Consider the following 14703-nt stretch of genomic DNA (forward strand, 5'->3'; position numbering starts at 1 on the left):
AGTTCTTAAAGACTCGAATTTTTTTTACTCGATTAAAACTATTTGACAAAAAAATGTCCTGAAATTTTAATTTTTTGGTAAAAATGTCTGCCAAAAATCCAATTTTCAGTTTTTTTCCTTCGTCTAAGTTCCAAGTTAAAGTTTTAACTTAACTTTAAACAGGTACTTTTTCAATTTAGGCAATCCTGTAAGGAGTTAACCTCCCAACGCGGGCGCATCCTTTTTTCCAGAAATTTCTTTTTAATTATGTATATTTGTAAAAATTAAAAATTATAATAAAATATTTAATTTTTTATTTGGGAAAAGATTGTTGAAAATACATTTGTGAGGTAATGATCGAAGGAATTTCTTAAGCCACTCTTAAGTGTAATTTTTCAGCGTCGCTATTTTGATACAAATCAAAATTTTTACTAGTCTTTTGACTAGTTTGGTTTTTGGATTTGAAAAAGGTTTAAACATGAAAATCATCAAAAATCACATTTGGGAGGTCTTCTTGGAGGTCGGCTACTTGAACAAAGAAATCCAATTTTTTTATAAATATAATGCCTCTTAAAAAAATCAAGACTTTTTACTGACTTGCATGTGTATATAACTGCCTAAGTTTAGAAACACACATCTTATAGGAAAATTTATTTTTTCTGAGACTAAAACTCTGGGACATGACCTAAAATAATCAAAAAATAGTGGCAACATGATAAAAATCAGCAGTCATTGAAACATCGAAATTAAAACAAACATTCAAAGCATGCAGGCAAACACAACAACATAGCACAAATTTATGTAAGCGAGCTGCAAAAGAACACGCAACTCGTTCAAAAATGTGTTCTTTTGCTCCACACTTGCTAGAATTTAATATAAATTCCATATATTAATTATGTCTGTGGTTTCTTTTCTTTTCAGGTAAGACAACAACTATTTTTACAGCATCAATTTGGGTAAAATTCTTAGCGGATCTATAATGGGGCTTGAGGATTTGATTTACCAAGGTGGAATGGGATTTGTCATATTACAACTAAAACTAGCGACGACCAATTATCATACGATGCTTATGTGATTATGGACAACTATAAAGCGTAGGTAGTTCTTTGACTAACTAATCTACGGCATCATATAACGGAAAAGTATACTAATTTTTTATCCAGTTATAACAACGATAGTTTTTTCTAGCATTGAAGCAAGTACTTTAGAGTAGTAATCATCGGAACTGAGCAGAGAACGCGACGGCTTTTGTTGTTAATTATTATAAAGTAGCGACAGAGAATGAATATTATAATGATGTGGAGTATAATACAATGATAACGGTGTATTTGCGCAGAATTCACGGCAAGGAAATAATGAAATGAAATATTTCTTTGAGTATATACAAATTTGTATATATGAAAGTAGTAGATGTGGGTGTATGAGTTCACTTAGTGCAAGCTTGGCTTGAGAGAAGAAGTGTTACGCTTGATTACTTTTAGCCGTCACTGTAATTGCTTGGTTTGTGCAAATTGCTGACTGCTAAAAAGTGCGACATTCCATATTAACCGCCATTTCATAAAACGGCGCGAATGCATAAGTCATTACAACAACAATTGGTTAATACAACATCCATTTTTGTGATTTTCTAATACGCGTAGCTGAGAGAGAGTATGATGATCGAATGAGATAGCTAGCTAGTAGTGTGAGGCATTCACGTTCGAGTGCAATCAATACCTGTATTTAAATACGATAGACGATTCAACGGTTCATTATCGTGTAGACGATCGATATTTATATGGATAACTTGTGTGTTGGGTAGGCTATAACGTTTCTTGAGTCTATGCACACCACTTGCAGCACCACCGCCGACACTGCGCACACCCGGCGGCGCTGGACTACGACGACTCGCGCTGCCGGTGTCCGAGTAATAACCGCTCTGAGCTGATGCTGGACGCGCATACGGTACACTGAGTCGCGTTGGGGTGAATGCGCGTGTCGGTGTGGCTGCGGTGGTGCGTTCATGTTGCACCGGTATGACGAGCTCATCAACGCCACCACTTAAGGGGTATGGTGATTTGCGACCACTTTGTAACAACTGTTGCGTTGGTGTAGCGGAGGCGTGACGGGGTGGCAGTGCTGACGACGAGCTATTCCATTGGTTGCTGACGAATTTGTGACCCTCGCCCGGGAAGAGTATACCGAATTCATAGCCAAAATCATATTTAAAGTAAATTAGACCGGTATTGGGATCGACACATTTTGTACCTTTTTTGTGTGGAGACAAACGTAGTTAGACACGTAGATTTTTGGATGGGGCAGTTGGTTGGTTGGTTGTGGATACAAAGTGAGAGAGAGGCAGCATGTTTTTGTTGTAAATAAATAAATATAATATAAATAATATTATCATATTTAAAATATATTCGAAAATAATTATTATATGTAAAATGGGAACAAAACGAAGCATTCCAGTTTTGAACATCGGTAAATATAAATATTTGTATATATGTATGTGTTTGTGTTAGTCGGGGGAAAATCTTAAAACTCGCAAGCTAATTTCGAATTTTGAAAACTGTAAAAAAACTGTAAAATTCAGAAACCAATTTGTTATAGTACGTACTCCAATAGACAAAAGTATTCGTCACTTAGCAATTAAAATAAAAAAACAAGAAACTTTTATGACTATTTTTGAATTAATAGCATAATATTTGTAGTCACTAGCGCTTAAAAGGGAAAAACTTATACATATTATATATATTATATATATGAAAAGGAGTCGTAATTTTCAACCGATCGCAACAATTTTTCTACACAGTAATACTAAAGGAAAAATATTCGACAGTTTCGAATTTGAACTCGGTAGCTTTACAGTTAGCTGAGAAAACCGTTATATACGAAATGGTCTCGGTATTCTACCCACCATGCGGTTTTCTTGTAGTCATGTTATTGTTTTGAATTTATCGTGATATCTTTACTGTTGCTCATACAAGCTCTGAGTGAGAAACCCGTGATATACAAAATGCTCGCGATTTTCTAACGAGAATGCTATTTTCTAGAAATAGTCGCATTACAAGGTGTATTACACTAAACTGAGTTTCAGCCAAGCCAATTACTTTTGTCTACCGATGTATATACTCATAAACATTTGCAATAGAACGCCCATTATTGTGGGCTTATATGCAAAACTCTACAACTACGGAAGCTCTCATTTTCGTTACTTACCGTATTGCGAAACGCGCGATTCGTCGCGATAGGCTTGCGGCTTGTTGTCACCCTCGCTGGGCGCACGCTTGAAACCCGGTCGGAAGGAGTGCGTAATCACTTTCGGTTCAGCACTGCCATTATATATTTTCGTGGTCTTACTACTCTTCTGCTGCAGATCATTGGTGATGTCACTGATGAACTGATGTGACTTTTGCAAGAAGGTCGAACTCATCTGCTTGCCTTGTTGATCGATTTGCGACTGTATGTAACCGTATTTAGGTGGAGAACCGACTTTCAAGTTCATATCGTCACGTGGAAAGCGTTTCTCGACAACCGTAGCATCAGGCTGTAAGGTCTGATAACGCTGCTGATAGCTGGAGCTAGTGCTGCTCTTCAGGGACGAGTGACGATTTAGCGACTGAGTACGCTGACTGGTCGCGCTGAGACTACTACCGCGTTGTGAACGCAATTCGTTAGGGTCGACTTTTATTTTCGCGGGCATTTCGGGACCGCGATCGAATTCCATGGGTGAGAGCACACGTTCGTAAGCGCGTGGCACGCTGCATGCGCGACCCATTTGTGGCGGTTCGACATGTCTGAAGCGTAGCGGACCGTTTTCGCCATGTGGCGTCCATAGCGGACGTATTTTAGCATTCTCTATTTCGCTATCATAATCGCTTTCACGGAATTCGCCCGGTACGAACTTAGTCGGTGTGGGTGGGGGTGGTACACGCGTCTGTTGTGTTGGCGTGTAGCGACTCGGCGATGGGCTGTAGGGGAACGGCTCGAGTGGTGTGCTTACTTGACGTTCCTGTTGCTCTTTCTGGCTATCGAAGTGTATGACACGCTTGGTTTGCTGCATATTGACCACGCGCTGGCAAGTTTCAGATGATTCTTTCATGTGCATAACATTTTTCGTTTCGGTCGCCATTTTCGCCGTATGAAGCGGTGTGCCGGCAATTGCGTTGTAGTAAAGCGCCGGTTGTGGGCGTGGCTCATATCTCGGCTGTTGCTGCTGCTGCTGTTGTTGCTGTTGTGTGGCAGCAATGAACTTGGCAGCGACTGGTTTCGGTTTGTACACCTGTTGTTGTTGCTGTTGCGTTTTCTGTTGCTGGAAGTATTGTTTCTGCTCCTTGGACTCGGTCTTGATTTCATGTCGTACTTCCTTCTTGATCGGCTCGAACTTCTGTCGCGGATAAGTGCTCACCGCTGGCGGTGTAGGCTCGAAATCCATGGGCGATGGTGTCACCACCACTGCCGGCGATTTATGTCCATTAGTTAGATGCGATTTTGGTGTTGGCGTTGGTGGGAAGACGACACGGTAGCCCTTGATCTCGTTGTCCGATTCTTGTGTGCGTGAGACGGAGCGGAAACGTTCCTCCACTTCACTGCTGTAGTCGCTGAATTCGGCAGGTGTCTTACGCTGTGCCGGTACGGGTGTGACGGTCGGTGTTGGTATCTTCAAAGGCACTGACTGGTATTTGGGTGCGCTAATGTTGCTGATATTGCTTATATTGGAGGCATTATAGTAGCTGCTGCTCATGCTCGATACGCTCTTATAGTTCTGTGAAATGATTTGAGAGAAATAAAGGTTAGCCATCAGCGATACGCTAAGTTTTGTTGTAAGTTGAGCTTTTAAAACGGCGAAAAGTAACAAACACCAATCAAAATGGAAATAAAAATAATAATTATTGCAAGTGTAAAAAGCGTGTTATGAGATTCCCTTTTTATTGAATACTTGCGCTGTGCTAATAAAAAATTTTCTCCTGAAACATGCAGAAGACGAAAAAGGGTCAAAATTTAATCGCTGATAACCTCATACTGAAACCTCAGTAACTGAATCTCTGAGACTATTCACATACTCCTCGAAAGCAATGTTCAAAACTGAAAGCTCAATTTTTCACACTGCGACTTGTGGTCTATTGTGCCCTCTTCTCTAGCACATATGGTTACAAAGGTCCAACATTCTGAACAATTCCAGGAGCCAGATGTAGATGGAATCTAGGGCATTGAGCCGGTTTCTACAAATTTCTGTGCAATCCAGAATCAGGTATCCAGAGTTTCGTGGATAAAAGTAACTATTAAATGAGCAACCTCTCTCTCTACTAGCTACTTTAAACCTCCAAAGTAATTCTTGACAAGAAAAAGCATGGGATGTTACCTAGAGACTAGGTTAAATTCTCAAGAAAAATATAAGCGATAAATAATTTAGTTCAAATTATTCGGCATTTACATACATATGGTAAATATGGTGGGTAAAAAAACGAATCGCTCCAAGCATGAGCTCTTCATGTATGCTCTATCAAAAGGACTCTTACTATTTTTGACCCACATAGGGGTTAAAATCTTCTAATCATACAAAACCACTTAAAAAAGGCTTCAACACAAGACAGGATTATAAAAAGTCTTAATGATTTCGAAAGTCTTGACATGGATGAAATAGGGAATTCGATTTAAAAAAAACTAGAAGCACTCAGTCGACATACGAAGTGTTTTTACTAAATCATTCCAGAGCATTTCAGTTGGCGAAACCTTTAAGTGGTACTTTCTAGTTAAACTAATTTGGAGAATATTACGGCTAGGAAGTTGATGAGAATAGTGACTATCCACCTGTTGCCGGTCTAAACTTTAAAATCGTGAAGTACATACTTTTAGTCATACAATCGAACTAGCTGAGATCACTTCAATAGTTTTCTGATGGGTTCAAAGTTTTCAGCCGAGATTTCTGTTGGGTTCAAGACTTTTAATCGGGACTTCTGATGAGTTCAAAGCTTATGTGTGCAATTTCGTATTATAACTTTTTGATACCTCAGAGAACTAATCTATAAAAGTTCAGGCGATCTTTGATCAGCCATCTAGCCTATCAATTGGTTACTTGATTTTAAAGTTAAATAAATTATTTTGCTCGCAGCTTACTTAAGCAAGTTTACTATAATAAATGATAAAAATATAAATCAAATAATATAAGTAACTATTTTCGTGATGAAATCTATTTTTACATATGATGAACTTTAAAAAAATATACGGTAACGTGCATGACATGACTTTTTGACATTCCCAACCATGCGATTTTATTTATAATTTAATGAATTACTACTTTTATATATTTATATAGATATGTATATTATATATATATTTATTAGTGCTTAATAAATGACTTTAATGAATGCGCGAATGAGTCCAATTGCTTAAAGCGGCATATTTATAGGCGTGCAGCTGCTTGCTGTAGCATACTTTTGCGCGTAACCATAAACTATTCATAATCAAATTATACTTGTTTAATGCAATGCGTGTATGATGATGCTATTGCTTGACTACTTAATATACTATATAGTAATTATGATATTTGCGGCGATTTATTGTTTTTAGTGCTTCATTTTGCGCTGTTTTCTACAATGGTTGCTATAAATGCAGTATTGATGATAATGATTGCGGATATTACGAGGCAGCACAGAACACTAAACGCCTGAAAGCAAATACAGCGAAGCTTATACATAATTTTTTTTCTAATAAAAAATAATTTAAATCAAAATTCAAAAGAAATTATAATTTACAAAAGTAAAAAATTAAATATAAACAAAAGTTTTGCTAATGATAGCTTCTCTAATGTTAATGCACTAACTAAATGCAAATAAAACTATACAAATTTACTAGTTACAAGAACAAAAAAATTAAAAATAATAACAGTTACATATTATTTAAAACGTAAATGATTCTGAAGCTGAATTTATTTAATTTTCATTTACTTTCTAATTGATTTTGCAGTTTTTAATTTTAAATGATATTTTATTATCAAAAAAAACTTGGAGCTAATTTTCATACTCCTTTGAAACATAAAAATAATTTCATATTTAATGTCATTTTAAAAATTTTTCAGTATTCTCATACAAATGAAATAAAATCAGTTTCAAAACCATATTCAGATTGGTGTACATCTTTAATACATACATACAAATTCATAAATAGTAGCACTAGTTACAATTGGCAATTCATTTTTTGTTGGCACTGAATGAACCCAGTAGAGTATTGAGAAGGTCCTACCTATAAATCACTGACTTATAAACGAAATACCATGTTACATGGATTAATGGTTTTCCAAAAATGTGCCTTGAGAACTTGTGCATTCGAAGCTAGCTAGTCTAAGTGAATTACTCAACCGATCTTAATGAAAATAAAATGTCACGAAATTATAATTTTTTGTAAAAATGTCTGCCGAAAATCAATTTGTTTTTCCATCGTCCAGTTCTAAGTTAAGCTTTTAACTAAAACACATATTTTTCACTTAAAATGATCCTGTAAGGAGTTATCCTGCCAAAGGGGGCTCTTCTTTTTTCCGAGGAGTCACCTGAATTCGCGTTTCATTGGCCGAGTTTAAAATATTTTTTTCCAAAAATTGTAGAATTTGATTGAGTTATAGTCCAAACTCGACAAAGTGTTTTAACTGTCGGTGAAAAAAAAAAATCTCTGAACCGGTCAACTTCAAATTTTCATACAACCTTCTTATTTGATTTTTAGGAATAATTTTGAATTTTTAAGCCCATCTTTTCACAAAAAAATGCTTTTTTGGGAAGCCGCAATTACCTGTACATTATCTTACTTGTATATCTCTAAGCTCTAATATCTAAGCAACAAAACCAAACTTTCATATTTATTTGCATAGTTTCTGCATTTGAGATAATTTAAAGCAGAAAAATGTTCCTTCCTGTCACATACCTATTTTCGGAGGACCAATATTATACAATTTGAAATGACTTTTTCAAAATTTTGACAAAGCTCATGGTGTGTGACTTTGATAAATATTTATGAAGTTGCCTAAATGTAGACCTTATATTGTCGAATGATAAATACATGGAAATGTGCGTTAGTTTCTGAGTTCTACGTGACTTACTTAAGAAAATAAGCGTCTAAACTGCTTTGGAGTTCGGTAATCTAAATTTCACTCTATTCCTAAAAAGTTTGAGAAAGTTCACTAACTAAGAGGTGGGTACTTAATATATGATATTGGTTGTCAAAAAAGTCTTGCGGTATTTTCGCTAGTTGGTGCTGAAAGCGCGTGGTTCTAGTTTTAGTCGTCGCATCGGCTCATGTTATACCTTTTTGGAAAGCTCATTTCACGCGCTAACACGTGTTTGATTGATTGTCGTTTCTTTTAAGTCGTTCGTGAGTTATAGCGCCGCAAACATGGAGCAAAATAAAGAGAAAATACGGCATATTTTACAGTACTACTACGATAAAGGCAAAAATGCATCTCAAGCCGCCAATAAAATTTGTGCAGTTTATGGACCCGATACAGTTTCCATTTCCACCGCACAACGATGGTTTCAACGTTTTCGTTCTGGTGTAGAGGTGGTCGAAGATGCGCCACGCTCCGGAAGGCCTGTCGTCGAAAATTGCTGAATTGGTCGAAAGAGAGGAGTCATCAAACCGTTATAAACCATTTGAAGAAGCTTGGAGTCACTAAGAAGCTCGATTTGACAACTTAATATTATAATGAAAAAGTTGGAATTGAAGTATTTTTCAGGGTTTTGAAGTTTTGAGATCTACTATATATTCATGCTCGTTTAGGTACTAACCGGAAGCTGATTCTAATGCATAACATATTAGCTAGTTAACTGTAACTTGACATAATATATTTTGAAAAACACTGTGATTTCAACACAACTATTTTTTAAAAGCTATGGGTTTCAACAAATAAATTAATAAATCCTAGTTTTGATGCACCTATGAAATTACACTCAAGACACCTCACACTTCTCCGATGAATTAATCAGTGCCAAATACCAAAATATACAAATAATAATATAAATTTAATGCGATAAACCATACACTAAGTTAAAATAAATATTAAAAAAAAATCAAAAGTTGCACGTTAGAAACAAATTGGTGGTAGCAACAGAACAACATCAATAACAACAACGATAACTAGCGAACCTTCTCCTCACGCCTGTACTCATTCTTGTCCGAGTACTCCTGCTTCTCGTGACCGCCCTCTTCCTTGCTGGTATAATAAATCGGAGCTGGCGGTTGCTTTTCCAAATGCGGTTGTTGGTAGAAAGTTTGCGCGGCCGCCGGTGCTGCTGCTGGTGCAAATTGTGGCGTGTATTGTTGTTGCTGTGGTGGCGTTTTAAACACTGATGTCATGGGCGCTTGCGGCAGCTGCTGTGTTGATTTCGAACTGGAAGTTGATTCGTAAAATGAACGACTCTCCTGATGGGTCGATTCCATTTTACGGTAACTAGAAATCTCCTCAGTATCGGCTGCATAACCGCTTGTCTTGAATGTATGATGAGTTGTGGGTACACTTGGTGCACCAACCAAACCTTCTGGTACACTCTTGCCAACCGGTCGGAATGAGGCTTCATCCGATTCACTGCCACTATACTTCCAACGGTCGCTTTCGTAATCACTCTCATAGGGTTGACCGACTGTCAGTTTGGTTGGTATTACTGGCGGTGGTGGCTTATAGGTGGAGGTTGTTTTAGGTGCGTGTGGCGCTGTTGTTGGTGTGAGTGTAGGCACCGACATTGGCAACACCTTTGTGGGGCCTTGTTGCAGATTTTTCTCTAAAGTTTTCTCCATTGTCTCGACCAAAGATTGACGACGCACCTCTGGTTTGGGTGCAAAACAAATCTCTGGCGGTGAGCCGGGCACCAAATGTATATCATCTAACGGTGTCTTCTCCCGCTGCGGTGTTGTGGGTATATGAATTGCTTTACTGATCTCTTTCACCAGATACGGTGCACTCAAATCGGGCGCTGGTGTTGGCACTTTCTGTACCCTAATCTCACGGTGCTCCACTTTCGTATCGCTCTCCGCTTCTGCTTTATACCTTTGTTCCAACTCACTTGTAGCACTCTCGTAACCACTTAAATTACTAGGTGTCCACAACTTTGACATGGCTACGCCCTCCGCGGAGGGTTTAGGCGACGGTGAACGTGTGAATTGCTGTGGTGCTGGCAGTGTAGCCGCCGGCCTTATGATCGGTTGCCCATACTCCACTTTGACCTCCTTTGACATTGTGGACTCATGTTTAAATGTCTGTGAGACGGGCAATAATGGTAGTGTGCGTATACCGCCAGTCGGTGGCTCTTTCGGTGATTGCTGTGATGCTTCTAATATTTTAATACGATCATTAATCATTTGTGGCTTGGCGCTTGCGGTGTCCAACTTCGGTATAAAGCATATTTCAGGTGGAGAACCCGGTATTAAATTCAAATTTTTGAGATCGTCTTCAAGCGTTGCTGACTGCGCAGTTGCACCGCTCGGTCTTGAGATCGTCAATGGCGTCGTGCGTTTGTTGATCACATTAACCTCTTGTTTCTGATATCTTTCGCCAGGTGGCGCTGGCTGCGTGCCACCTTGACTCTCAATTTTCTTAAAGAAATCGAAAGATGAGGATTTCTTCTCACTCGTTGTGCTCTCGTACTTGGAAGTTGATGTCGTCGTGGTGGCTGACGTCAGCAATGGCGTCTCCCCTACACCTTTGTAGCCGCCGTCGAGTTCTGTGCTTAGCGTGGATTGGAATTGTGATTGCTGGATTGTTGGGGTGGGGGCAATGTTATTAGCTGTCGTATAGGGTTTAGGTGGTACTTGCGGCGGTGTTTGTGTGGAGCCGGTTTTCGAGCGTGTGCTATCGGTGTTAGTCGATACCGATTTCAGGTGCTGCCAATCGGGTAGTTCAGTGTTGGTGCTGATGTTGGTCGCGGCGGTTGGCGTCTTGGGGCGTTCACTCAACGCGGGCAGATCTAAGTACGCTTGTTTGTGTTCTAGACGCATTGTTGCCTCGGTGGTGCAACGATGCTCAGTTACTATTTTCGACTCAGATAAGCCATGCAGATCGGATGCGTTGGAAATTTCGGTTTGTGTCGTTTCAAAGGACGGTGGCTCTTTAGCGAAGGTCTAAAGGTGGTTGGATGGTGATTGGTCAGCGACGGATATTTGGATATTCAGTGATGTTGTTACATTTTTAGTTCATGTATTGTCGGTTGGTTGAACACGTGGGTTTTCAGTTTATTGAGATTTGGTGTTAAATGGATGCATGTGAAATGGTTTTTGATGCAGAAATTCATATGTTGATGGTTTATGTTTTTGTTTTTTTGATTTTTGATTTCAACATAAAACCCCATAAAGCAATGAGAGAAGCAGTTGGATATAGACAGACATTTTTTTAAGCGAAAATGCGAGTCGAAAATCGAACAATTGAATTTTATTGGTAACGTTGGCGAAAAAACAATGAGAGAAAAAGGTTTACAATAAATTTAAAATTTAATTATATATGCGTATGTATTATAGTTATGTAATATTAAATATCAATCGATATTATTTATAAATCCAATTATTATATGTATTGGTCAATATTTCTATGCATACAAATGCAAAGGGTGACATGTTTTCTGTTTTATTAATTTAAAGTAATAAATAATAATTTAAAAAATATGAAATAAATTCAATATGAAATTCTTGTGTGAATTCCTTGTCATTTAATTATTTAGACTTTGTGAAAGTGTGTACATGCAGACTTACTTCGGTTTTCAGTTCAGCTGGCGTTTCGTAGACAATAGTCTTAACGACCTCCTGCAGACGTTCTGGCGATGGTTCCAATATCGCACAATCGGCAATGCTTTTGGCCTCGCCGCCGGCATTAGTAGCCTTCACCATATATTTGCCCGAGTCACTGGATTGTCCTAAATTGTTATATGCGAAAAGTTTAAATCAACAAAGTAGCTAGAATGCTTTTAAGAGAAGCGTCAGTAAGATATTTAAAAGATAGATCGATAGATAGATAGGCAAATAGATAGATAGATAGATAGTAGATAATTTGATTGAAATTTTAAGAAAATAATACTATTGCCAAATTAAGTCTTATGATGAAACAATTTCACTTCGATTTCATGAAAATATCAAAATAATTGAATTTAATATGAGTTTTTCGAAATTTCTACAAAGCTCATGGTGTGTGACTTTGATAATTATTTATAAAGTTGCCTAAATGTAGGCAATATTCCTCATAACTAAAAACCAGAAAAAACATTTGCTTCGGTTACATTAAATACTGTGCACGAATACCATAATACTGTCCAAAAATACCAAAAATTCCTCGGAAGAACTTTGATCGGCAACAGCTATGTGTATACATGGTGATTCCATTTAAATAATTTTTTCGGAGATTGCATAATTGTCTAGGTCAATAATACATGCTAAATTTGGTGGAGTTGGTAGTCAAATGAAAATGTTTTTCAGACAAGGTCAAATGATGCATTATATTTCGATCATTATGTTTGTATAAAAGCTATATACTAGAGTGTTTGATAAGTGAGCAACTTCTTGGTGAGAAAATGCCGGTTGTAAAATTACAGATCGATAGCTCAAAAACTGATATACAGACGGAGCGACAGAGAGACGAACATAGCTAATTCGAGTTAGCTCGTCGCACTGAACATTTACATATATACTCGTATTGTATAAGGTCTCCGACGTTCTTTTGAGAGTCTGCCACGATCTTTGTAGGCAAACTTCGGAGTGTAATTAAAGGTTCGTGACTGCGATAAATTATTTACAAAATAGCCTAAATGTAGGCAACAATCTTTATATACATTATAATCTTCTCTATTTCACATCTAAATCGACCAGCTTCGCTTCAAGTCAGTGAAATCGATCCCAATATAAACACTTAAGCCCTCTATTCACTCACCTTTCTCGATAATCAGCTTGTAGGAGTTGCCTTGCGATAACAGACGATGCTGTGACACGCCCGCTTCTTGTATGGGTTTATCGTCTTTCATCCAGGTTACCGTTGGTTCCGGTAAACCGGTTACTTCTACTTCCATTATGATCTTTTCTCCGCGTTTAACAACTTGCGCCTGCAGACGTCGCCCAAAGACAGGCGGGAAAATGGTTTCTAATAAAATAAATGGAAAAAAATATTATTGATTTCATGACATTTCAACTAGAAAAAAATCACTTGGTACTAAGATTTTGAAATATCAGAATTTTAAATACAAATAATTATATTTTCATATAATAGACCTAACAAAAATACTAAGATCTCGAATGAATTCGTGATATTTTAGACTTTACCTCGAAGTTTGCTTTTTTTGATATAAAAACTATTATCGAATGAAAAGTATTTGCATTTAAATAAAAGGTTTCCATCTGGCTTGTTAGGATTTGAAAAAAATATGAATATAATTTTGAATTTCACAATCAGGTGGCAACACCACAAAATTTTTTTTCGGAGTTATACTAACTTATAGTATACTAACTTCTTGCGTATTTGTTAACGTTTTGAATTTGCGAATAAATTTCGAAATTTCTAGAAAAGTGTTTGATAATAGTGGCAACGTTTTCTCAACTCTTACTTAAATTCAAGTTTTTGAAATGTTGATGATTAGTATACACACTAGACTTAACATCTCCAGCTTGTAGCTTTGTTTTAAATTTTAATTAAGTGGCAACATTGTAACATATTTTTTTTTCAATAAGACTGTTTACACAATATTAAATAATAAGGTATATTTATTTGGTTGGATTGTTTGCAAAGTTTTATTTTATAACATGTGGCAACCCTATTTTTTGTGTCAATAAAAATTGTGAAATTTTGCGTAATAATAGTAATAAAAGTTTCGTTTAAAATATAAACAAAATTTGCAGCTTATTTTCAATTCACCAGATATTTTTATTTTATTAGGTGGCAACTCTGTAAAATTATATATTTTTTAAATGTTGCTTAAAAAGCTCATCTAATACAAAATTTAACAATTATAATTATTTTTATAATTTTAATTAGGTGGCAACACTGTAAAATAATATTTTTTAATAAAGCCTGTTAAAACAATTTTAACTAACAATATACATTCATTTGATTGTATTGTCTGCAGTTTTATTTAAAAACAGGTGCCAGCTCTATTTTTTGTGTCAATAAAAATCATGAAATTTCGTTGTATAAAATGTTTTTGTTTAAAATAAAAATCAAATTTGCTGCTTATTTTTAATTTTGCAAAATTATTAGGTGGCAACTCCATAAAATTATATTTTTTTAATCTTGCTGAAATAGTTGGCCTACAACAAAATTTTACAAATTTTTAGATTTTGCGCAATTTTTCAATTAAAAACAAGTGGCAGCTCTTCTATTTTCCTGCTTACTTGTGCCAATAAAAATTATGAAATTTCGGTAAAATAATATTCTCGTTTAAAATACAAATAAAATATTTTGTAATGCTAAATATATTATTTGGTAACCGCGCGAACCAACCGGCGCATAACATAAACGGCTCAAAAAGACAAAAGAAAATAAATAATTTTCAATGGTGACTGATTCTGTAGAACATTGTATACTGTTTACCTCATCATCATTGCCAACAATTGCTGCACCGCCGTCACTCACTCAAACACAAATCATTCTTTTGCTTTATGAATTTTTGTTGTTATTTTTTTTGCCTTCATATATTTCTATTTAGCGTTTCTTTTTTGTTATTCACCTACATTTTGTCTTAAAATGCCAAAAATCATTAAATTCAATATGAAACGCTGAAAATGCTGCAT

At 36.5% G+C, this 14703-nt stretch overlaps 1 protein-coding gene across 15 annotated transcripts in view; it reads right to left on the minus strand.

Annotated features, from left to right (window-relative positions):
• LOC105226995 (titin) overlaps positions 1–14703 on the minus strand; it is a 358359-nt gene that overhangs the window by 174322 nt on the left and 169334 nt on the right. For 6 of the 15 annotated variants that reach the window (XM_049458988.1, XM_049458990.1, XM_049458989.1 and 3 more), the window contains exons 21-24: positions 12854–13060; positions 11686–11846; positions 9094–11061; positions 3181–4726 (exon numbers count right to left, since the gene is read on the minus strand). In XM_049458988.1, the coding sequence (XP_049314945.1) occupies positions 3181–4726; positions 9094–11061; positions 11686–11846; positions 12854–13060 (3882 nt within the window). Of the gene's footprint in view, positions 1–1695; positions 2227–3180; positions 4727–9093; positions 11062–11685; positions 11847–12853; positions 13061–14703 lie in introns of all 15 variants that reach the window. The other 9 variants (XM_049458993.1, XM_049458992.1, XM_049458999.1 and 6 more) reach the window with 3 other exon arrangements.

The sequence above is a fragment of the Bactrocera dorsalis genome, chromosome 5 (genome assembly GCF_023373825.1).
Source record: "Bactrocera dorsalis isolate Fly_Bdor chromosome 5, ASM2337382v1, whole genome shotgun sequence".
Taxonomy (NCBI): domain Eukaryota; kingdom Metazoa; phylum Arthropoda; class Insecta; order Diptera; family Tephritidae; genus Bactrocera; species Bactrocera dorsalis.